Source organism: Hemitrygon akajei, chromosome 10 (genome assembly GCF_048418815.1).
Source record: "Hemitrygon akajei chromosome 10, sHemAka1.3, whole genome shotgun sequence".
Taxonomy (NCBI): Eukaryota; Metazoa; Chordata; class Chondrichthyes; order Myliobatiformes; family Dasyatidae; genus Hemitrygon; species Hemitrygon akajei.
In genome coordinates, this window is record NC_133133.1 from 165,259,314 (window position 1) to 165,284,389 (window position 25,076).

General features: G+C 43.6%; 1 protein-coding gene across 9 annotated transcripts in view; it reads right to left on the minus strand.

Moving 5' to 3' along the window:
• Positions 1-25,076, minus strand: part of ppfia2 (PTPRF interacting protein alpha 2) — a 334,142-nt gene that overhangs the window by 157,899 nt on the left and 151,167 nt on the right. For 7 of the 9 annotated variants that reach the window (XM_073059615.1, XM_073059617.1, XM_073059616.1 and 4 more), the window contains exon 4: positions 12,341-12,415. The exons of the other annotated variants lie outside the window; for them this stretch is intronic. In XM_073059615.1, the coding sequence (XP_072915716.1) occupies positions 12,341-12,415 (75 nt within the window). The remainder of the gene's footprint in view (positions 1-12,340; positions 12,416-25,076) is intronic. 9 annotated transcript variants of the gene reach the window in all.

Sequence of the window (25,076 nt, forward strand, 5' to 3'; positions counted from 1 at the left end):
ATGGCCATGGACATCCGAGACAAACTGAAGGATGCCCTTGTCTTGGGAAAGCCAGCAGACCAGTCTGGTTGACCAGTCCATTTGTCTTGATAATCATCTGGCAGAGTGAAAATGGGACTACATCAAGAGGTCAAAGAGGGCTAAGCCCAGTATCAACACTTTGCAGTTCCAATCCCTGATCTCAGACTATGACTAGCCTGTTTCCTGTTTCAGCCATCAGGAGAACTGCAAAGTCCACCCTGTGCAGAGAGGACTGTAACAGTAGCAGGCAGTATTCCCAAACCTATGGATTCGGATGTCATGCTGAAGGTGGCAATCTCCTGGGACAAGAACCAAACAGAGGTGAAGGCTTTTGTGGACTCTGGGGCAGCTGGTAATTTCCTGGACTTGGGGACCCACCCATCAGTTCAACATACCACTTTGAAAGTTGAGTCAGTCATGCCTGCAATTGTCCTGGATGGCTGTCCACAAGGTTCATGTAGATCAGCAACAGACATTGGTCTTGCAGATGAGGACTGAGAATCATGTGCAGGACATCAGTTTCTACGTCATTGACTTGCTACTCATACTCTTGATAATTGGACAACCCTGGTTGTCCCAGCTTAATCCTTCTGTAAACTGGAAGGAAGAGAAAATAATTGCTTGGTCAGTCATTGTCTGTGGTGTGGGAATCTGACACCCAGACTCTTCTGAGACCAACAACTGACAAGGGGGAAGACATCAGTGCTATGTTACCTGAAGCCTTCTAGAGACCTAGTCCTGCCTTCAAAGACAGATAAGTTGGACTTGGCCAAAGGGACTGTGTGAATCCTGACCCTATCTAGACAGGGGCTTGCTGGAATTAGAGAAAGCAAATCTCTAGTTCAGGTGAAGGCCAAGGAGGTGCCCAAGCAGTCAGGAACTCTTGCAGTTAAGCCTAATAGATCAAGCCGTCAAGCCCCGACTCAAGGAAAGGCTCCTAAAAACAGACCCTTGGAGCCTGTTTCTGGGGCGCAAAAAACCATTTGTAACACCTTGTTGCCATCATCTGGGGATACCACCGAGGATTTGTACTCTGATTCAGCCACTGGTTCGATGAAGAAGTCTAGTGAACCTAGGGAAGAGACTATGAGGTCTGTCAAAGCACCCCTGCCACCTCAGAAGCTTAAGGAGTTCTCCTTGAAGGAATGTTCTGAGGAACTTGCAACACCAAGACTGGTTCAAGTACCACAGTCTTGGAAGGGGTCTTCAGCAAGATAAAGGCCTTGACTCTTACACTCTACTGACCCTACAACTATGCCACAGACCCACTGCCTGTTATTTGGCCTCCATGGGGTTGACCATACACAATTTTAGGCCCAGAGAGAGGTGCAATTAAAGAATACGTAAAGGAGGCTTTTGCCATAGGTTTTGTTTGACCCTCCATCTTACCAGTTAGCGCAGGCTTCCTGATACAAAAAAATACTGGAGCCTGTAGCCAATCCTAGATTATAGAAGGTTAAACTGTATAATAGCCAAGAATTGTTACCCTCTTCCACTCATGAATACAGCTTTCAGGATTCTCCAAGTGGCAAGAGCACTCACAAAGCTATACCTGCACATATCTGGTCTGCATAAAGGAGGGTGATGAGTGGAAAACTACATTCAAAAGGCTGATGGGGCAAAATGAGGTACTCATTCAGTCTTGGGAAAGCTCCAGCAGTTTTTCACACCTTTATAAATGACATGCTCCAGGATACTCTCCATAACTACGCCTTTGCCTACTTGGATGATATCCTAATCTTCTCAAAGTCCATGAAGGAGCATGTTTCTCACATCAGGAACAGTTTAAAGAGGCTTCTAAAACCATGCACTTCATTTCAAGCTGGTGAAGTCCAAAGTTCACATGACCACCATTTCATTTTTGGGCTTTTATCATTTCTAATGGCAATCTCAAAATGGACCCCACTAACAGCCAGGCAGACAGAGATTGGCCACCACCATCCAATGTGAAACAGGTCCAAAGATTTCTGGGATTTGCCAACTTTAACCAGAAGTTGATTAGGAACTTCAGCTCAGTAGGGTTCTGCTGACAGCTCTGACCAAGGAATCTACAGGCCCTTTTCTCTGGATTACTGAAGTGGAGGCTGCTTTTGCAGAGCTCAAACAATGGTTCACATCAGCTCCCAGCTTGGTTTCACCTAACCTTCCCTTTATTGTGGAAGTGGACACCTTAAACATTGGAGTGGGTGCAGTGCTATCTCAATGGTCACCTTTTGACAGTAAACTGAACGTGTGCATTCTTCTCCAGGTGGCTATCCCTAGTAGAGAGAAACTATGACATCAGGAATCAGAAGCTACTTGCAGTTAAGCTGGCTTTGTACAAATGGAATCACTGCCTTGAGGGGGGCAAGAACCCTGTTATCATTTGAACAGACCACAAGAACATGGCTTATATTCAGGAGGTCAAGAGACTGAATTCCAGGCAGGCCAGATGGTCTCTTTTCTTTAACTGCTTTAATTTCATCCTGACCTATCGACCAGGGTCAAAGAACCAGAAGCCGGATGCCTTGTCCTGTCAGTTCCACAAACCTGAATGAGAGGAGCAGCCTACCACCATTTTGTCCCAAGCCAAGGTTGTAGTGCCAATTAATTGGGAATTGACATTCTTGTTCACGAGGCCTAAGTACAAGGGGAGATTCCTAAGAATGGTGCTCTGAGTTGGCTGTTCAAGCCAAATTCCGTCTGGTGTCAGGTTCTCCAATGGGGACATTCATCAAGAATGACCGCTCACACAGGAACTGCCAGGACCTTCAAGTTCATCACAAGAAGGCACTGATGGCCTGAAACAGTGAAAGAGGTTTGGCAATACATGCAGGCATGTGATGTGTGCGCCCAGAACAAGGACCCCGTACCCAATCTTAAGGGCTCCTCCACCCTCTGCTTGTTCCAGAAAGAACATGGGTGCTCATCTCCATGGATTTTATCATAGGTCTTCTCCCATCCAAGGGGAAGACTGCCGTCATGGTAATTGTCAATTGTTTTTCGAAGGCCTGTAAGTTCATTGCCTTGGATAAGCTACTATCTGTGGTGGAGACAACCGTAATTGTCCTGGACGAGGTCTTCAAGATCCATGGATTCCGGTAAGATGAAGGAGCACATACCAATCCTCATAGAGGGATCAGAAGCAGAGAGAGTGAACAGCTTCAAGCTCCTTGGTGTCAAGATCTCTGAGGATCTAACCTGGTCCCAACATATCAATGTAGTCATAAAGAAGGTAAGACAGCAGCTATACTTTATTAAGAGTTTGAAGAAATTTTGCATGTCAACAAATACACTCAAAAACTTCTATAGTTGTACCGTGGAGAGCGTTCTGACAGGCTGCATCACTGTCTGGTATGCAGAGTCTACTGCATAGGATCAAAAGAAGCTGCAGAAGGTTGTAAATCTAGTCAGCTCCATCTTGGGCACTAGCTTACAAAGTACCCAGGACATCTTTAGGAAGCGGTGTCTCAGAAAGGCAGCGTCCATTATTAAGGACGTCTAGCATCCAAGGCATGCCCTTTTCTCACTGTTACCATCAGGTAGCAGATACAGAAACCTGAAGGCACACACTCAGTGATTCAGGAACAGCTTCTTCCCCTCTGCCATCCAATTCCTAAATGGACATTGAAGCTTTGGACACTACCTCACTTTTTTTAATATACAGTATTTCTGTTTTTGCACATTTAAAAAAATCTATTCACTACACTTGTTTACTTGTTTACTTATTATTATGTTTTATTTATTTGACCTCCAGAACCGGAGGTCAAGTTGCGTACCTGCGGCCAAAGATCTTGTCCAACACTGCAAGCAGAAATGGTCTAGGCCAGGAGAGATTTTGCTGGCCTCTATCGGGAAGGTGAAAACCAAGGCCAACTGAAGGTAAAAACAGGGATCCACTTTGCAGTCTGGGCAGCAGGTCTAATTGTCCACTCAGGATTTGCCTCTCTAGGTGGAGTCTAGAAAGTTGGCGCCCAAGTTTATTGGATCCTTTCAAAGTCCTCAAGAAAGTAATCCCAGTGGCTTGTACCTTGCAGCTCCCCAAGACCCTGAAGATCAACCTCACTTTCCATAATTCTAAATTAAAACCTGCAGCACCAGCTCAGTTCTCATTCCAGCTTTGTACTGTATCTCAATCATTGTCTTGGATACTTCAGCACTTGAGCCCTAACTATCCTTGTCAAGGTCTCTCATCACTGAAAGAGGTTGAAGACTCTTCATCAAAACTCTGTATTCCTGTCTGATCAAAGTTTTCATCGAGTTTATCAACGTGTTTGACCTGCTTCATATTTTCAGCATTTTTGGTTTTGTATAAAATTCCTAGCATCTGGTATTTTTGGATTTCATTTGTATTTGTATTCAATTCCCAAAGCAATAAATTATAAAATTGTAATTGCTTTTTGATAAAGACCTTTTGTGAATTATGCACCATGATACCCAAATCCTTTGAATCTCAGCTTTGCAGACTCTTAGAATTTAGGTGATACATCATTTCTTGTACTTTCTTACAAGAATGGACAATTCCATTTTTTTTTTGCATTATACACCTTTTACCTGGACCTTGCCCTTCTATTTAACTGTTCCATATGCATTTCTAATATAAAATAGAGAATTTGGAAACATTCAGCAAATCAAGCAATATCTGTGAAAAGAGAAAGAGTTAACTTTTATGATTAAAGTCCTTTCATTAGAACTATTTCTTTGTAGCCTTGTAGCCAAAAATTTGCAGATGCTGAAAATCCAAAACGAACACAGATTTTATTGTAAGCTGGAAAAGTCAAGCTGCATCCGTGGGAAACAACGGGCCCCCACCACCAAACACATCTTTTCCTTCCACCTACTCTTCATTTTTCACAGGGATTCCTCTCCCATGATTCCCTTGTCCATTTGTCCTTCCCCACTAATCTACCTCCTGGCACATATCCCTCCAAGCCTAGTCACCTTCTTCCTCACCTATATTCAGGGACTCAAACAGTCCTTCCAGGTGAGGCAACATTTCACCTATGATTCTGTTCAGGTCATCTATTGTATCTGGTGTTCCTAATGTGGCCTCCTCTACATTGGTGAGACCTGACGTAAATTGGGGGACTGATTTGTCAAGCACCTCCGCTCCATCTGCCAAAAGCATAATTTCCCAGTGGGAAACTATTTTAATTCTTATCTTCATTCCCGTTTGGACATGTTGGTCCATAGCCTCCATTTTTGCCATAATGAGGCAACTCACAGGGTAGAGGAGCAATATCTCACATTCTGTCTAGGTAGACTCCTACCTGATGGCATGAACATCGATTTCTCCTTCCAATAATTTCTTTTTCTTTTCCCCTCCCCCTTCCCTTTTCTTCTATTCTGTCCTCTCTCCTCACCCGCCTATCACCTTCCCCTGGTGTCCCACCTTCCTTTACTCCCATGGTCCAATTTCCTCTTCTATTAGATTCCTTCTTCTCCACCCCTTTACCTTTCCCACCCATTTGGCTTCATCTATTACCTTCTAGGTTGCCTTCTGTTCCCTCCCCCAACAACTTTTTTTACACAGAAACATAGAAAACCTACAGTACAATACAGACCCTTCAGCCCACAATGCTGTGCTGAACATGTACTTACTTTAGAAATTACCGAGCGTTACCCATAGCCCACTATTTTTCTATGCTCCATGAACCTATCCAGGAGCCTCTTAAAAGAGCCTATTGTATCCACCTCCTTTTATTCTGGTATCTTCTCCCTTTTTTTCCATTCCTGATGAAGGTTCTTGGTCCAAAATGGTGACCGTTTATTCATTTCCATACATACTGCCTAACCTGCTGAGTTCCTCTCGCAGTTTATGTTGCTCTGGATTTCCAGCATCTGCAGACTCTCTTGTGTTTATGATTTAGCTCTTTATTAAAATAGAATCAGGCTGAATATCACTGGCATATGTCGTGAAGCTTGTTCCTTTGTGGCAGTAGTACATTGGACTACATAATAATAAAAAAAACTATAAATTACAGAAAGTATATGTATACACAATTAAATTAAATAAGTAGTGCAAAAAGAAGAAAAACAATAGTAAGACAGTATTCATAGGTTCAATGTCCCTTCAGAAATCTGATGGTGGAGGGGAAGATGCTGTTCCTGAAACATTATATGTATATCTTCCAGCTCCTGTACACCCTCCTTGAAGGTCTTCTTCTTCTTTGGTTGTCCATCGGAACCTGATGACGACATCCACTCTTTTAATGGTGAGATCTCTGATGACTATACAGTCCTAACCTGGACCCACAAGTTCTATTGCAGGTGGAACATGTATATGTGGTAGTGGTAGTGGTGGTGGTGGTAGTGATGGCAACCAGGGCTGCATTTCTCCCGGCTCTCTTCTGCTATCTTCTGGTTGTTCTTTCCATCTCCAGAATACGAACCCCATCCCTACACAGCTGTTGCCAAGTGTTACGGTCAGCAGCAATGTGTTCAGGTCTGATCTTGCACTTCCTTAAAGCATTCTTCATTTGATCCTTCTAGCACTTCTTCAGCCCTCCAGCTGAGTGTCGACCATGATGTAGCTGGTTGTATAACACTCTGCGGGGTAGCCAACATGAGAAGACAGCATGTCCTGGGTGATGGGGGTCTTTAATGACGGATGTTGCCTTTTTAAGGCATCACCTTTTACAGCTGCTCTTGCTGCCAGTGAGACTTGTGCCTATGATGGAGTTGGCTGAGCTTCCAACTTTTTATAGCTTTTTCTGATCCTGTGCAGTGATCTCTCCATACCAGACAGTGATACAACCAGTCCGTATGCTGTCCATTGTACATTGTACAAATTTGTAAGTATATTTTGTGTCATACCAAGTCCCCTCAAGCTCCTAATGAAATGTAGCCACTGCCATGCCAGTTTTGTAATTGCATCAATATGCTGGGCTCAGGATAGACCTTCAGAGATGTTGACACCAAGGAACTTGAAACTGCTCACTCGCTCCACTTCTGATTCCTAAATAAGGAATGCTGTTTGTTCCCTCAACTTGCCCTACCTGAAGTCTATAATCAGTTCCTTGATTTTACTGACATTGAGTGGAAGGTTATTGTGACATCCCTTAACCAGATGATCTATCTTAAATCTTGTATGCCTTCTAGTCACCATCTGCTATTCTGCTAACAATAATTGTGACATCAGCAAGTTTATAGATGACACTTCAGCTGCACCTAGCTGCACAGCCATGGGTGTAGAGATAGAATACTGTGTAAGCACACATCCCTGAGGTGCAACAGTGTTGATTGTTAGCGAGATGTTATTTCTGATCCACACAGTCTATAGTCTCCTAGTGAGGAAGTCAAGGATCCAGATGCAGCAGGAGGTACAGAGACCCAGGTTTTGGGGTTTATTGATTAAAACTGAGAATATGATTATGTTCAATACTGAGCTGTAATCAATAAATAGCAGCTCAATGTATTTATTACAGTTGACCAGGTGATCCAAGGCCAAATGGAGAGCCAGTGAGATTGCATCTGCTGTAGACCTATTGTGGCAATAGGGAAATTGCAGTGGATCCAGGAGTTGATTCAAGTCATGACTAGCCTTTCAAAGCACTTCATCACAGTAGATGTGAGTGTCACTGGGCAAAAGTCAGAAGTGGCTTTTCTTGGGCACTGGTATGATTGACGCCCTTTTGAAGCAGGTGGGAATCTCCGACTGCAATAGTGAGAGACTGAAGATGTCCTTGAATACTCCCGCCAGTTGGTTGGCACAGGTTTTCAGAGCCCTATTAGGTACAGCATCAGGGCCTGACACCTTGCAAGGGTTCACCCTCTTGAAAGATATTCTGACATTGATCTCTGAGACAAAGATCACAAGGTCACCAGATGCTGTAGGGATTTGCACAGATGTAACTTTAATCTCCCTTTCAAAGCCTGCATAAAAGGTGTTGAGCTCATCTCAGAGTGAAGCATCTCAGCTATTCATGATGTTAGATTTTATTTTGTAGGAAGTAATGGCCTGCAAACCCTGCCAGAGATCTAGCCTTGAACGGAATACAAATCTCCTGGTTCATTTACGATTTTTGGTTTGGGTATGTCCAGTATATTCTTGAATGCACACACTCATCCATACAGGTCTTGATGAAGTTGGTGACAGATACATCTGTATTCATTCAGATACAAAGCTGAATCCCTGAATATTGGCCAGTCCACCAATTCAAAGCAGTCCTCTATGCGCTCCTTCACCTCCCTTGACCTTACCACTGTGCTAGGCCTTTGGTCTCTGCCGATACACTTGGAATAGAAGTACAGCCAGGTGATCGGATTTTCGAAAGTGTTGAAGTGAGATGGCACAGTAAGCATTCTTGATGGTGGCATAACATTGTTCAGTATGTTGGCACATCTGGTTCCACATGTGATATGTTGATGGTAGTTGCTCAAACACCTCTACCAAGATCATGGCAGAAAACTCCCTCAGCAGATAAAATGGATGTCACTGGACCAAAAGATGTTCCAGGTTGGCTAAGGAGGATTGAGACAGAACCACCATGTACGTGCACCATGATAAGCCAATGATAAAGCATACTCCACCTCCTCAATGTTTAAAAGCTATCCTGTCTTTGCAAAGAATGGCAAAGTCATCAGCAGCAGTCCTGCTGTGAGGTCTTCAATTTTATTTTCCAGTGACTGTACATTCATCAGCAGGATTGTCGGGTGTGAGGGTCTAAACCCTCAGCATTTCAATTGTACTTGCAGACTGGCGTGGCATTCCCGCTTGCGTTTTCTTATAGGAGAACTGCACTCACAACCTGAGTTTGCTGTCTGGGGTCCATCAATTTTGAGGATCAGTAAGATTTTTTAAACGTCTTAAAATGACATTGCTTAATAAAGTACCCATGGCTGTAACTGTGGACTTCAGCTGTAGTTGGTCCTATCTGATTATCCCCATTGGAGCTGCACACAGAAACATGCCAGCTTTCGCTGTAGTAGGGTAGAGTAGGAATTCATAGTAGAAAATGGCATATTTTTGGTTCTGTAGCACAGAGAAGAGATGCGTGAATGATTATGCAGTAGTGAGTTGAAAAGGGCTCCTTTATGCTGAAGGAACTCAGCAAGTCAGGCAGTATCCATGGAAGTGAACAAACATTTAACTTTTGGGGCCGAAGCTTATCATCATGACTGGAAAGTTAGGGAAAAGAGGCCTGACAAAGAAAGTGGGGGAGGGGAAGAAGTACACAATAAAAGGTGATAAGTGAAGTAGGTGAGTAGGGGAAAGTAGATGAAGTAAAAAGCTGGGAGGTTATAGGTGGAAAAGAAGGAATCTGATAGGAGAGAAGAGTGGACCATGGGAGTAAAGGAATGAGGATAGGCAGGTGAGGAAAAGAGGTAAAAGGGGATGAGAGTGGGTAATTGAAGAGGGAAAGGGGAGGGGGGAAAATTACTGGAACTGGGAGAAATCAATGATAATGCAATCAAGTTGAAGGATATCTAGATGGAATATGAGGTGCTGCTCCACCATCCTGAGAGTGGCCTCATCATGGCAGAAGGAGAGGCCATGGACCAACTTTTTCGGAACAGGAATGGGGATTGGAATTTAAATGATTAGCCACCGGGAAATCCTACTTTTTGTGGATGAACCAAAGGTGCTCAACAAAGCGGTCCCCCAATTTATGTCAGATCTCACTAATGTAGAGACTGCTGCATCAGGAGCCCCAGTAGACAGCCCCAACAGATTCACAGGTGAAGTATTGCCTCATCTGGAAGGACTGCTTGGGACCCTGAATGAAGGTGAGGGAGAAGTGAATGGGTAGGTGTGCCACTAGGAGAAAGATTAGTGGGGAGGGACAAATGCATAAGGGAATCAAGCAGGGAGCAATCCTTCAGAAAGTGGCGAGTGGGAGTGAGGTAAAGATCTGCTTGGTGGTAGGGTACCATTTAAGAATGCAGAAGATGTAAAGAATGATCATTAGATGAAACGGCTCATTGGGTGCAAAGTGAGGAGAAAAATTAGTCTGCTTGATTGGCACCACATCCATCACCTTGACAGTTCACTCCGTCCTTCACCATTGCTCTCTGGCTGCAGTGTGTACTGCAACAAATAGCCAACGCTGCTTCAGTAGCACCCCTAAAACTTGCAACTACTACCAACTGAAAGGACACCCCATTTATCCCACTTCAAATTGCATTCTATGCTGCTATTTAAACTATTTTGTTATTCTGCCACTGAGTCAAATATCATTGAGTTTCCCAGCTAAACATATCATGAGAGTTTTTCAACAGTTGGGCATTAAATTATGGCCTTTCCAAACACCCTGAAAAATATAAATAAAAAAAAATCTGTTTCTATTTCACTGGGTTTCCTATATTGTCCTCTCAGTGTCCACATGACAACTTCAAATTTAGTTCTAAATCAAATAATATTTACGTATAAAAAACTCACCATTGTGCATGTTTATTTTGGCTAATTTGAATCAGTATTATGTGGTGATGCACTCACACTTTGTGATTAGCACTAGCTGGTCACTGAAATTATGTTAATAAGATCACAATCCAATGGTCTGGATGGTTTAACCCGTTGCTTGCTAGCTATTTACTAGATACTTAGTCATATTACATGCTGTTCCATCATTTCTTGTTTTCTTTGTCCTACTCCAGATGGAATTTGGCAGCTAGACTGTCTGATAAACCGAGTAGCACAGACATCATTGGCACATACTGAAAACCACATGACCAGTCTTCCCACTTGCTGATGATGTAATATTCCAGGGGTTATATACAAAGAGCTGAGGGAGAGAAACATCAAGGTGCTCATGGCTTACAGTATCTAGTGTCTACTTCATCATTTTCTAAGTATTTGGCAAAGGCATCACCTTATTATAGCCAAGGCCAAGTGGTTAAGACTTTGGGCTAGCGGTCTGAAGGTCGTTAGTTCGAGCCTCAGCCGAGGCAGCATGTGTGTCCTTGAGCAAGGCACTTAACCACACACTGCTCCTGCACGTTTATAGCCCAGCGGCGGCGGTTGGTGCAGTATGGACAAGACAATATATAACAAAGCTGAAAATATACCTAAATGCCTATGAAATTTCACTTAAAAAGTGAACCTGCTGAACAAAAATCCAACTGTTTTCATTATTATGGTTTATTGAAGAACACTACACTTCAGTTTTACAAATATACTGTTCTCAAATTATGATGTTCTTGTTTGTTGAACAACAGTATTCTCCAGCATTCAGAGTAATCTGTTAGAAGTATTTGCTGTGATACCTGACATCATTGTATGGTATGAATATCAAGCGTAAACTTGTGACCCTACTACCAACAGCAATATAAAGATTGACACTAAATTAACAATGATATTTTGCATTCACATTCCAAGGGCAGTGCCAAGTACAGTTTGAGGAAAAAATAAATAAAAGGTGCTCTTTTTTACCAGATAAAAATAAAGATTCTAAATTTGACAATTGAGCAGTAAGTGCTTCCTATGTTGAATGGAAACACTTCCAAACTCCCAACTGGAGAATATACATATCAACAGTTGCTTCCCCTTTACTCAAAGTTCAATAAAGAGCCAATGACTAGTTCCTTCACAGCTTCTGACGAAGCAAGAATGCTCTTGCCAAACGGGTGTGCCAAAAAAATCATGTTACCTAGATTGCCAGTACCAGAGGACCACACTAGCAAAACGCCAGGAGACTCCAAGCTTGCGAGAAACTCAGTGTTACAAAGAGAAACCATTGCCTTGGCAAGCTGTAAGACTGGCAATTTAGTGATAAACATAGAACTGAGCTGACCTGCTAATCTTCTCACTTGAATTACTATTAATTTCTGGAAACTAAGATAATAACTAAGAGTGTAACTAAGATTATTTGTTTCCTAGTTGGATGATCAAGCTCTGTAGTTATGTGTATTCTACACAAGTCAATTTGGTGAATCATGATCTCAGTATCTGAGTGTTATCAAAATAGTACTTGCAATATTTTGGTTGTTAACATATGACATATTTCACTGTATGTTTTGATATGTCTGTGATAAACTTGAACATTTTGATGTTCTTAACATTGCAAAGAAAGTGATTGACATATTAATTATTTTAATGTAGTGCTGATCATGTTTGTGTGTATGTTTACCAAATGCACAATAGCCAGAAATAAGATTTCATAATATAGGTTCAGAAAAGAAATTATCACAAATAACCTGTGAATAAGTATTATTTGATTCTACTTCATGGCATGATTAGTTGCTGCGATCACACGTTGGTAAAAGTGGAATTTGGTCAGAAGCCTAATGATTTTAACTGAAAATTTGGTGATATTTCATTGTCACGTAATCCACATCATATATGGTTAAATAAAAAGGCAAAAATAGCCTAACCAAAGAGAATTGTGTTTGAACTGGTTACCTCTTGGTTAGCAGCTGTCAATTCCTCTTCCAGTGTGGATACCCTCTCCAGAGCAATTCGTAGACGTTCCCTCACCTTCAGACAAAACACAACAAATTTGTATAAATTGTAATTTTTTTTAATGCAAGTGCATTGTACTGAACTAATGTAGTCCAACATTATGGTTTCATAAGTGATTAGTCAGATCCAATGATAATGCTGATCATGTAATCACAATTTCTCAATTTAGTCCACTTTTGCCTGTTTTCTAATTCAGTACTGATATGCATTCAGTACTTTTCAGAATTAGTTGTTACTTTGATGACTTAATCAAAACATTTCAATATTCCAACCTGGTACCGCAGCAATATTCATCTTAAACTGCTTAGACTGCCAACTAGCACTCAAACCCTGTCATGAAATCATATACAATTGGAGAGCATACAGTAAATTTGTTTTCTTCTTCATTAAATTAAATGAAGTCATAAATTGAAAACAATCTTAAAAGATGCAAAGGACGGAACAGTGAAGTTGACTGTGAAATGTTATAAAATGTAGAGTGAACAATTTGTTCGAAATAAACTTAGGCTTTTTGATAAATATATCCACCAGCCTATTTTAGATCAGTGCTCAAGGCAAATATTAGAAAAGGTTATCAGAGGAATTCTATGAAACTTTGCTATTAACCAAGAACATTGTTTGTTCAGGCACATTACTTACAGTGCGAAATAAAAGGTATTTACCCCATCTTGGATATTTTCATGTTTTACAACATTGAATCACAGTGGATTTAATTTGGCTTTTTTTGACACTGATCAACAGAAAAAGACTCTTTCATGTTAAAGTGAAAGCAGATCTCCAAAAAGTGATGTAAATTAATTACAAATATAAAACACAAAATAATTGATTTCATAAGAATTCACCCCCTTCAAGTCAATATTTAGTAGATGCACCTTTGGCAGTAATTACAGCTTGAGTCTGTGTAGATAGGTCTCTAACAGCTTTGTACATCTGGATGCCGCAATTTTTCCCCACTCTTCTTTACAAAACTGCTCCAGCTCTGTCAGATTGCATGGGAATCATGAGTAAACAGCCCTTCTCAAGTCCAGCCACAAATTCTCATTTGTATTGAGATCTAGACTCTGACTTGGCCACTCCAGGATATTAACTTTGTTGTTTTTAAACCTTTCATGTGTAGCTTTGGCTTTATGCTGGGGGTCATTGACTTGCTGGAAAACAAATCTTCTCCCAAGTCACAGTTCTCTTGCAGAGTGCATCAGGTTTTCCTCTAGGATTTCCCTGTATTTTACTGCATTCATTTTACCCTCTACCTTCACAAGCCTTCCAGAGCCTGCTGCAGTGAAGTATCCTCACAGCATGATGCAGCCCCCACCATGCTTCATGGTGGAGTTGGTGTATTTTTAATGATGTGTGGCGTTTTGGCTTACGCCAAACATAGCGTTGAGTCTAATGGCCAAACACTCAGTTTTGGTTTTATCAGACCATAGCACCTCCTTCCAGCTGACTTCAGAGTCTCACAAATGCCTTCTGGCAAACTTTAGCCGAGAATTCATATGAGTTTTTTTTCAGCAGTGGCTTTCTCTTTACCATTCTCCATAAAGCTGTGACTGGAGAAGCACCCTGGCAACATTTGTCATACGTGTAGTCTCTCCCATCTTAGCCACTGAAGCTTGTAACTCCTCCAGAGTTGTCATAGGTTTCTTGATGGCATCCCTCACTAGTCCCCTTCTTGCATGGTCACTCAGTTTTTGAGAACAGCTTGCTCTAGGCAGATTTACAGCTGTGCCATATTCTTTCTATTTCTTGATGATTGATTTAACTGTACTAAAAGGACTATTCAGTGACTTGGAAATTTTCTTGTATCCATCTCCTGACGTGTTTTTCAGTAACTTCTTCATAGAATTGCTTAGAGTGTCCTTTTGTCTTCATGGTGTAGTTTTTGCCAGGATACTGAGTCACCATCAGCTGGACCTCTCAGATATAAGTATACTCTTACTACAATCAATTGAAACACCTTGATTGCATACAGGTTTCCAAAAACAGATCTCCATTTAACTAATTGTTATTTCTAGAACCAGTTGGCTGTTACCAGAGATGATCTGGTGTGTCATATTAAAGGGGGGGGGGGTGAATACTTATGCAATCAATTCTTTTGTGGTTTATATTTGTAATTAATTTGGATCACTTTGTAGAGATCTGTTTTTACTTTGACATGAAAGAGTCTTTTTTCTGTTGATCGGTGTCAACAAAATCAAACTAAATCCACTGTGATTCAATGTTGTAAAACAATAAAACATAAAAACTTCCAAGGGGGAGGAATACTTTTTATAGGCATTGTACATGGTTTGAAGTCTCTAGGAGGTATTGCTTGTAAGCAAGATCTTTGGTATCCAAACATGCTAGGCTACCACTAGTTTGTGTTTTATGTTTCCTTTACATTTTCTTACCTTTCAATTCTTTTAATCCTCCTTTCTTTCTTTTAACTTTTAAGGAAAATGGCAAAAGTTATTGGTCCAGTATCTTGCATAACTGCAATGAATAATGATACTATCTACAGAATGAGAATTTAGATAGTCAGTAAATTTGAAAAAAAATAGAAATATAGAATGGTTGTAGGTTCATGACAATAATAGAGATGTCTCTCAAATGACAAGGTTATTTATAGTGCATTGTGACAATGAGGTCCAATTAATTGTGATGTAGAAATATAATCAATAGCTAGTGTGTTTTCATGTTAATCAGGACCAGTCAGGATATTATCCTGATTATACACTCTCAGCCATTGTTTTGGTGTACTTATAAATATGATGGAAGTGAATTTCTAAAGGCTTCTCTCAATCTTCTTGTAGACTTCAGTACAGACTTTGGAGACATTATAAAGATTGATCTGTCCCAAGAGAGTACCCTTGAAAATTCTCAGCAATTTTTTCCAATTCTACATATAATTCATTACAATGAATATTCCAAGCAAAAATGTGGGTAATTGCTAGGATAGCTGGTAAGGAAATTAGATGTCACCCTATTTAAAAAAATGAGAAATTTGAATCAGAGTTGAATAACTGAGATTTTCAGAAACGACTAAATAACTGAATAGGGCTGGGAATGTGAGTTCAAAACAGTAGCAGAGTTCATTCTAATACCAGTTCTTCCTGGTTTAGGGCAAGATGAATCTATGCACACAATTGTCAACATGAGTATCTTATGACATTCAACAAACAAAAATCAGGGATCAAAGTACATCCACTTATTAGGTTAATATACTGTAACTACATACTGAATATGCATATCTGTGCCTGAGGAGATGTTGTGGAACTTTAAATGTACATTTTGCTAAAACTATGCATGAATTACTGTTAACTTTATATTCACAGATTGGAAGTTCCTGCATTTCTCCAAATCTTTTGCATTAAAGGGAAAGTTCTGGCTTTTCAAAGACTCTCTGAAAAGTTCTAGTGCAGCAAAACAGAGCATTACATTCCAATATGCAGTGCCATGTTTGTGACTTGTCCATGGCAAGACTAAGTTGCACTCATAAAACAAATAATAGAGATATGTTAGAAGCTTTAAAATAAATCATGGAAAAAAATTGTAGGTTACTAAAATGCAATCGATTCATGCTCAAAATTCATTTTTCACAACCACCATTTCTTTTGACTACCATCAATCTTGTTTCAATTCTGTTAATTTCATCCATGTCTGTCACTTCCACTTATGCCATATCTTAACACAGAATTCCATTCCAAGTCTTTTCACAAAAATGAGAAAGGGAGGTTATGCAAGGTCTCTTTAAAGAGAAGAAAGAAGCAGAGAAATGGCTAGAATTTAAACACTAAACTGTTTGAAGTCATGATAATCATAAAGTTATTATTTTTGGTCAGACAATAATCCAACAGTTTTGTTTTCCTGCAGGATTGAGGACAGATATGATTTGATATTATTGATGTCAAAGTTAAAGTAACACTTGTGAGCATAATAGAAATTAAAAACAAATGCTGATGCTGGAAATCTGAAATAGAAACATAATACTCAAAACACTTAGCAAGTCAGGCAGCAGCTGTGGAAAGAGAAACTTAAAATTTCATTTTGAAGACTCTTCTCTGCTACTTTCAGAACTGGACAATCCTGCTGCAGATTACTTACCTGTAATTTTGGCTAGATTTTTCTTTCACCATAAGCACCAATCTGACAGGGGTTTCCTACAGTCTTGCATTTTGCAATTTTTATGCTTCTTTGCTTGCCTTCTCTCCCTTTCTCTGTCTCTCTCTAACTATCCTAATTTCTCAACTTTATGGTCTTTATTTGTGGGTGACTGTGTACAAAGAGGATATATAATATAGCAGAACAGTACCAGCTAATCCTTCAATGCTCTCGCCCCCGTCCAGACCATAAGAGAAGCCTGAGTCTTTAGACTGAACCGATCATCAAGTCACCAATACATTTGATTCTACTGAGAGCTAAGTTTCAAAATGTGGTTGCTCCCTAATCCCTCCTCCTCCTGCATTATTATCCTTATGAGCTGTATCTTTCCAAGTCATGTGTGTTTATAAATATCCATTAGATGGCCTGTCTTTTAACACCTAAGCACCTGAACACTTCAGCACCCTCCAACTGGAGTTATGAAGGTCAAAATATTTTATGGAGACACAAGAGACTTCAAATACTGTAACCTGGAGTGATATACAAAACTCTGAAGAAACTCGGCAGGTCTACCGAGGGAAACGGACAGTCGGTATTTCAGGATTTGACTCATTTATTGATATTGTGGCGACCCACTTTCTGCGCAGGCGAATCGGCTCACAAATAGCCAGCGCGCGGGGGGAGACTTTGGTAATGCACCTCCGACGTCATTTCCGCCCGGAGAGGGTGGGCGCTAGGGATTTAAATGCCAGCACCGCGAAGTTTGAATAAACTAGTCTCGAAACGACTTACCGACTGATAGATAGATAGATAGATAGATACTTTATTCATCCCCATGGGGAAATTCAACTTTTTTCCAATGTCCCATACACTTGTTGTAGCAAAACTAATTACATACAATACTTAACTCAGTAAAAAAAAATGATATGCATCTAAATCACCATCTCAAAAAGCATTAATAATAGCTTTAAAAAGTTCTTAAGTCCTGGCGGTAGAATTGTAAAGCCTAATGGCATTGGGGAGTATTGACCTCTTCATCCTGTCTGAGGAGCATTGCATCGATAGTAACCTGTCCCTGAAACTGCTTCTCTGTCTCTGGATGGTGCTATGTAGAGGATGTTCAGAGTTATCCATAATTGACCGTAGCCTACTCAGCGCCCTTCGCTCAGCTACCGATGTTAAACTCTCCAGTACTTTGCCCACGACAGAGCCCGCCTTCCTTACCAGCTTATTAAGACGTGAGGCGTCCCTCTTCTTAATGCTTCCTCCCCAACACGCCACCACAAAGAAGAGGGCACTCTCCACAACTGACCTATAGAACATCTTCAGCATCTCACTACAGACATTGAATGACACCAACCTTCTTAGGAAGTACATTCGACTCTGTGCCTTCCTGCACAAGGCATCTGTGTTGGCAGTCCAGTCTAGCTTCTCGTCTAACTGTACTCCCAGATACTTGTAGGTCTTAACCTGCTCCACACGTTCTCCATTAATGATCACTGGCTCCACATGAGGCCTAGATCTCCTAAAGTCCACCACCATCTCCTTGGTCTTGGTGATATTGAGACGCAGGTAGTTTGAGTTGCACCATATCACAAAGTCCTGTATCAGTTTCCTATACTCCTCCTCCTGTCCATTCCTGACACACCCCACTATGGCCATGTCATCAGCGAACTTCTGCACATGGCAGGACTCTGAGTTATATTGGAAGTCTGATGTGTACAGGGTGAACAGGACCGGAGAGAGTACGGTTCCCTGCGGCGCCCCTGTGCTGCTGACCACCGTGTCAGACCTACAGTCTCCCAACCGCACATACTGAGGTCTATCTGTCAAGTAGTCAACTATCCAATCCACCATGTGAGAGTCTACTCCCATCTCCGTTAGTTTGCGTGTCCTTATTTCAGCGCTGTGTGTAGCACATCGCTACATTGGTGACCCCGACAGTCCAAACGGGATTTGGACCAAAGATGACCGACTCTTCATCTGTTCACGCAGTTTCACTAAAACTGCCGACTTTCTGGACACTGCGACCACGCGTGTGGTTTAGCCAAGCAGAAGCCCAGTTCCAGATTCGGCAGATATCCTCTGATTTCACGCGTTACTACCACGTGGTGAGTGCCCATGACCAGCAGACGGCCGCCCAGGTTGCGGATTTCATACAGTCGCCCCCGGAAGAAGGCAAATATGAAGCATTCAAAGCGCTGCTCATTGGGACCTTTGGCCTCTCACGGCATGAGCAGGGTGCCCGCCTGCTTCACCTGGATGGTTTGGGAGACAGACTGCCATCAGCATTGATGAACGAGATGCTGTCCCTGGCTGACAGACACAAGCCCTGCCTCATGTTCGAGCAAGCGTTCCTGGAGCAACTCCCCGAGGACATACATCTGCTGCTGGCCGATGCAGATTTCAGCAACCCCCAGAAGATGGCGGCTCGGGCAGACGTGCTGTGGAAAGCCAAGAGGGAGAGCGTGGCATCCGTTGATCAGATTACCAGGCCACACGCCCAACAGCGGACCAGACCAGGCCCGGCAGGGGGGCACACACAACACAGAGGCAGGAGTGAGGAGGCCAGTGAACAGTGGTGTTTCTACCACCAGCGGTGGGGCACAAAAGCCCGCCGTTGTCACCCGCCCTGCAAGGGCCAGGGCCAGCTGCCGCTAATGACTATGGCGGCAGGCCACCAGGACAGCCTCTTGTACGTCTGGGACAGACAGTCAGGACGCTGCTTCTTGGTCGACACCGGAGCGGAGATGAGCGTCTTGCCCCCGACGGGGTATGACACCCGCAACAGGAAGCCAGGACCCACCCTGAGGGCCGCAAACGGCAGCATGATATGGACCTACGGCACGTGCACAGTGCAGCTTCAGTTCGGCGCCAGCTGGTTCACGTGGGACTTCACACTGGCCGCGGTGGCCCAACCACTCCTGGGGGCGGACTTCTGGTCAACTTGCAAGGGAAAAGACTGGTACATGCCGAGACTTTCCAGACATTCTCCCTGGGTGAAGGCAAGTTGCAGGCCCCACACCTGGACTCCATCACGCTGTCAGACAATGAATTAACCAGAATCCTGGTGGACTTCCCATCGATTCTGGCACTGCAGTTCACGGCAGCCATGCCCAGACATGGGGTACAGCACCACATTCTGACCCAGGGACCACCCCTCCACACCCGCGCACGAAGGCTCCCCATGGAAAAGCTCCGCCTGGCGAAGGAGGAGTTAAAGAGGATGGAGGAATTGGGGATCGTATGGAGGTCTGACAGCCCATGGGCCTCCCTGCTGCACATGGTGCCCAAAGCAGCCAGGGGTTGGAGACCATGCGGCGACTACCGCAGACTGAACGAGGCTACCGCTCCAGATTGCTACCCCGTGCCGCACATACAGGACTTTGCGGCAAACCTGCACGGGGCAAGAATCTTTTCCAAAGTAGACCTCGTCCGGGGATACCATCAAATCCCGGTGCACCCTGAAACGACATCCCCAAAACAGCACTTATCACCCCCATTCAGCCTGTTTGAGTTCCTCCGAATGCCGTTTGGCCTGAAGAATGCCACACAGATGTTCCAGCGGCTAATGGACGCGGTGGGACGTGACGTGGACTTTGCGTTCATCTATTTGGATGACATCCTTATAGCCAGCAGTTGTCGGCAGGAGCATCTGTCCCACCTCCGCCAGCTCTACTCTCGCCTGAGTGATTTCGTCCTCACGATCAACCCGGCCAAATGCCAATTCGGTCTCGATACCATCGACTTCCTGGGCCACAGGATTACCAAAGACGGGGCAACACCTCTGCCCACCTAGGTAGACGCAATCCGCCAATTTGCCCGGCCAAACATGGTCAAAAGCCTGCAGGAGTTCGGTGGTATGGTGAACTTCTACCACTGTTTCCTCCCCTCAGCAGCCCGTATCATGCGCCCTTTGTACACCCTGATGTCGGGTAAAGGCAAGGACAATTCTTGGGACGAGTAGGCCGCGACCGCTTTCGTTAAAACCAAGGAAGCCTTGGCAGATGCCGCGATGCTGGTGCACCCCAGAACGGACGTTCTGACCGCCCTCACGGTGGACGCATCCGACACAGCAGCTCATCGAGGGGCGCTGGCAACCCCTGGCGTTCTTCAGCAAGCACCTACGACCACTCGAACTCAAGTACAGTGCTTTCGACCGGGAGCTGTTGGCACTGTATCTGGCAATCCGGCATTTCAGGTACTTAGAAGGCAGGCCGCTCGCCACATTCACGGACCACAAACCGTTGACCTTTGCATTCACGAAGGTGTCCGATCCCTGGTTGGCTCGCCAGCAGCGACATCTGTCCTACATCTCCGAGTACACGACGGACATCCAGCATGTCTCGGGGAAGGACAACGTCGTGGCGGATGCACTGTCCAGACCAGCTGTCCAGGCCCTGTCCCTTGGGGGTGGTCTATGCAGCACTGGCAGAGGCGCAGCAGGCAGACGACGAGATGCCCAGCTACAGGACCGCAGTCTCGGGTTTGCAGCTGCAGGACTTTCTCATAGGCCCAGGTGATAGGACCCTCCTGTGTGACGTGGCTACCGGCCAACCTCGCCCCATTGTCCCGGCAGCCTGGAGGCGGCGAGTTTTTGACTCGTACCTGGTTTGGCACACCCATCTATCAGGACAACTGTCCGGCTGGTCTCCAGCAAGTTCGCGTGGCATGGACTTCGCAAGCAGGTCAGTGAATGGGCCAGAACGTGCATGCACTGCCAAACAGCCAAGGTGCAGCGGCACACTAAAGCCCCGCCGCAGCAGTTCGAACCCACCCACCGGAGGTTCGACCACATTCATGTGGATATCGTGGGCCCCCTACCAGTATCCCGAGGAGCGCGGTACCTCCTAACGATGGTAGACCGGTTCACGAGGTGGCCAGAGGCTGTCCCGCTCACCAACACATCTGCCGATTCCTGAGCCCGAGCACTGATCGCAACCTGGGTAGCACTCTTCGGGGTACTGGCCCACATTACCTCCGACAGAGGTGCCCAGTTAACCTCCAGCCTGTGGTCGGCTGTGGCCAGCCTGATGGGAACACAGCTGCACCACACAACTGCCTACCACCCACAGTCGAACGGACTAGTGGAACGCTTCCACTGTCACCTGAAGTCGGCTCTCATGGCCCGCCTGAGAGGACCTAACTGGGTGAACGAGCTTCCCTGGGTCCTGCTTGGAATTCGTACAGCACCCAAAGAGGATCTGCACGCCTCGTCAGCCGAGTTGGTGTACAGCGCACCCGTGGCCGTCCCGGGAGAGTTCATACCAGCCCCTAGGGAGCAAGAGAAGAACCCGCAGCAGTCCTGGACAGGCTACGTGAAAGGCTCGGCAACCTGGCCCCCGTACCGACTTCACAGCACGGATGGACCCTAACCCATGTACCCAAAGACCTGCAAAACTGTAGGTTTGTGTTTGTACGAAGGGGCGGACACCGTGCACCGCTACAGTGGCCGTATGAGGGGCTGTTCAAGGTGGTCAACAGCAACGGGTCCACGTACATTCTGGACATTGGGGGGAAAGAGGAGGTTTTCACGGTGGATCGACTCAAACCAGCCCATGTGGACGGCGCAGCCGGTCGAGGTTCAGGCACCGCGGCGCAGACGCAGACCTCCCAAACAGAGGCTGATCCAGACTGTGGACATTGGGGGGTGTATCGCCTGTTCTTGGGGGGGGGGGTTATGTGGCGACCCACTTTCTGTGCAGACGAACCAGCTCACAAATAGCCAGCACGCGGGGGGATACTTTGGTAATGCACCTCCGACGTCATTTCCGCCCGGAGAGGGCGGGCGCTAGGGATTTAAATGCCAGCACCGCGAAGTTTGAATAAACTAGTCTCGAAACGACTTACCGACTGCGTGTCGTTATTTCAGCGCTGTGTGTAGCACATCGCTACAATATATCTTTAAAAATCAGCAGCCTAAAACACAAGGGCCAGTAAAATGTTTAATCTGCGTCAAGTTGGATCTTGGACTACTTAATTGCCCAGGCTTAACCTCAATCTAAATACAAGAAAAAAAATATTCTTAGGCAACAAAACGTTGATGCAGTACTTCTGACCCATGCACTACTACTCCTTTAACATAATATGTGTATAACTTAGATCATATTAAGATCTCCACTACTATATAATCCCCTCCTGCTGCCATTTGCTTAAAGAGAGTAGACCTCCTGAAATTTGATTCTTGAGGGGATGTAGCATTCTCACAACCACTTACAACCATCTTACGATTTACATTTGCTTCATATACTGGTAGGCTCAGACAGGTGCATCATCTATCTTGAACTAAATTACAGGTAAGAAAGAAAAAATCCTTTCTAATGCTCTGTACTGGTATCGGGGAAAACATGATAATCTCAATAGCTATATAATGCCATTTGTTTCTTTTAGTGTATTTAATACATTCATACATCATTTATAGTTTTTATGTTTTTCTCTTTTCCTAAATTCTCTGGTACATATTAATTTCAAATTGGTCAATTCATCTTAACATATCTGCCGGTTTTCAATTCAAACAAAAAATTACATCAAGAACTTTAATTTTTTTTAATATTCTGTCTACCATAACTGGAGAATAAATAAAGTCCTTAGTAAGGTTAGAGAGAGATTTGTCAAGATGCCCCAAAGATGAAATGTTTCAAATATAAATGCAAAATGAATTATTGGAACTTAGCTCCATCAAGGATTGACAATAGAAAGTTTTGGTAGAGTTTACAGACCAATAAGACCAGAATACTATAATATCTAGGAGCAGAATTAAGCCATTTGGCTCATTAAGTCTGCTCTGCCATTCAATCAACAGATTTTTTCCTTTTCAACCTCACCCTTTCCCTGTAGCCCTTAACCCCTTAGCAATGAAGAACCAATTAATCACAACCTGAAAATATACCTAATCACTTGGCCTCCACAGCCCTCTATGACAATGAACACCACAGATTCACGACCCTTTGACTAAAAAAAATCCTTCTCATGCCACTTCTAAAGGGACTTCCCTTACTTTGAAGCTGTGGCCTTGGATCTTAGATTTTCCTCTTCATGTACACTATATCCAGGTTTCAAGCAGGTTCACTCTTTCTGAATGCCATTGAGTATAGGCTCAGAGTCATCAAATGTCTCTCATATGCCAAGGCTTTCTTTACTGGGATGATTCTTGTTAAGTTCTTCTGCACCCTATCCATTGTCAGCACATCTTCCCTTGGATACAACACCTGGCCTGTAATCCATCCAGTGCAGGGGATTTATATACCCTCTGGAATTTCAGTCTCCCTAGAATCTTCTCCTTAAAAATGGCCACTACATTTTTCCATTGCCCCCTTACACCCTTGAACTTCTGGCATGTACCTGTGCCTTTCATTGTGAAAACAGGCACAACTGAAGGTGGGGCAAAGTCAAGATGGCGCTAAACGGCGACTCCTTTGCTCGCATCTTCGGAAACAGCTCTATTTTGATCTTTGATAGTTATTTTTTTCCTATTCAGGGTGTGGGGTTCTTTTGAAGACCCTGACTTGGAATTACACTCTGACTCAGTTCTTTGCAAGAATGGGACCCGCTCTCAGGGCCTCATGACCAGCTGCTTTTTGATATCCAAAGGACATGGTCTGGAAGACAAGTGCACCTTCATGGTCCCAGAATTTTGTGGCTCTGGGGAACATGCTGATTCTAGGCCAGTGCCCCATACCGAAGCATCGCGGAAAACACGGAACATCAGGTGCAGTGCCGGAGTTGTGTGTCTGGAGAGTTGTGCCTTTTTGGTGCCAACTCTCTGGATGCAGAGCTCAGAAAAAGCGACGTAACAGACTTTTAACATCGTGAATCAGCGAGTTGTTTGTTATGTCTCCCCTCTTGCTGTGAAATGGGGACACCTCTTTTGCTGCAGCTTGTGTGTGGGAGGGGGAGTTGGTGGGGGCAGGGGCTTTGCAGTTCTAATGTTTTAACTGTTTTGTTCATTCTTTGGGGCACTTATCTGTTTTCGTGGATATCTGTGAAGAAAAAGAATTTCAGGATATATTTTGTATACATTTCTCTGACATTAAATGTACCTATTGAAACCTTTTGAAATACCTATTTAGTTCCTCTGTCATTTCTTTGTTCCTCATTACGACTTCTCCAGCATAATTTTCCAGTGGCCTAATGTCCACTCATTCCCCTTTCATACCTTTTATGAATTAAAAAAACTTCTGCAAACTTCATTTATACTATTTGCTAGTTCACCCTCAGCTTCTCCCTCTATATTGCTTTTCTAGTTGTCCTCTGTTGGTTTTTAAAGGCTTCATATTAATTAAAGGCTTCTATATTGTATAGATTTTTATTTTATGCTATCCCTGATTTGGTTGCCTCATCCTCCCCTTAATATGCTACTTCTTCCTTAGGATGAAATTTTACTGTTTCTCCTGAATTACTTGCTAGAACTCCTACCATTGCTGATCCATTATTTTCCTTACCAGAGTCTTCTTCCAATCAGCTGTAACCAATTCCTCCCTCAAGCTTGTGTAGTTATCTTTACTCAACTGAAATATTACAGAGATTAACAACTTAAAATTAAAAATTACCTGGAAGTGAAGTAAGAAATTTTTTCAGTTAGAGCTTTCAGAATCTGGAA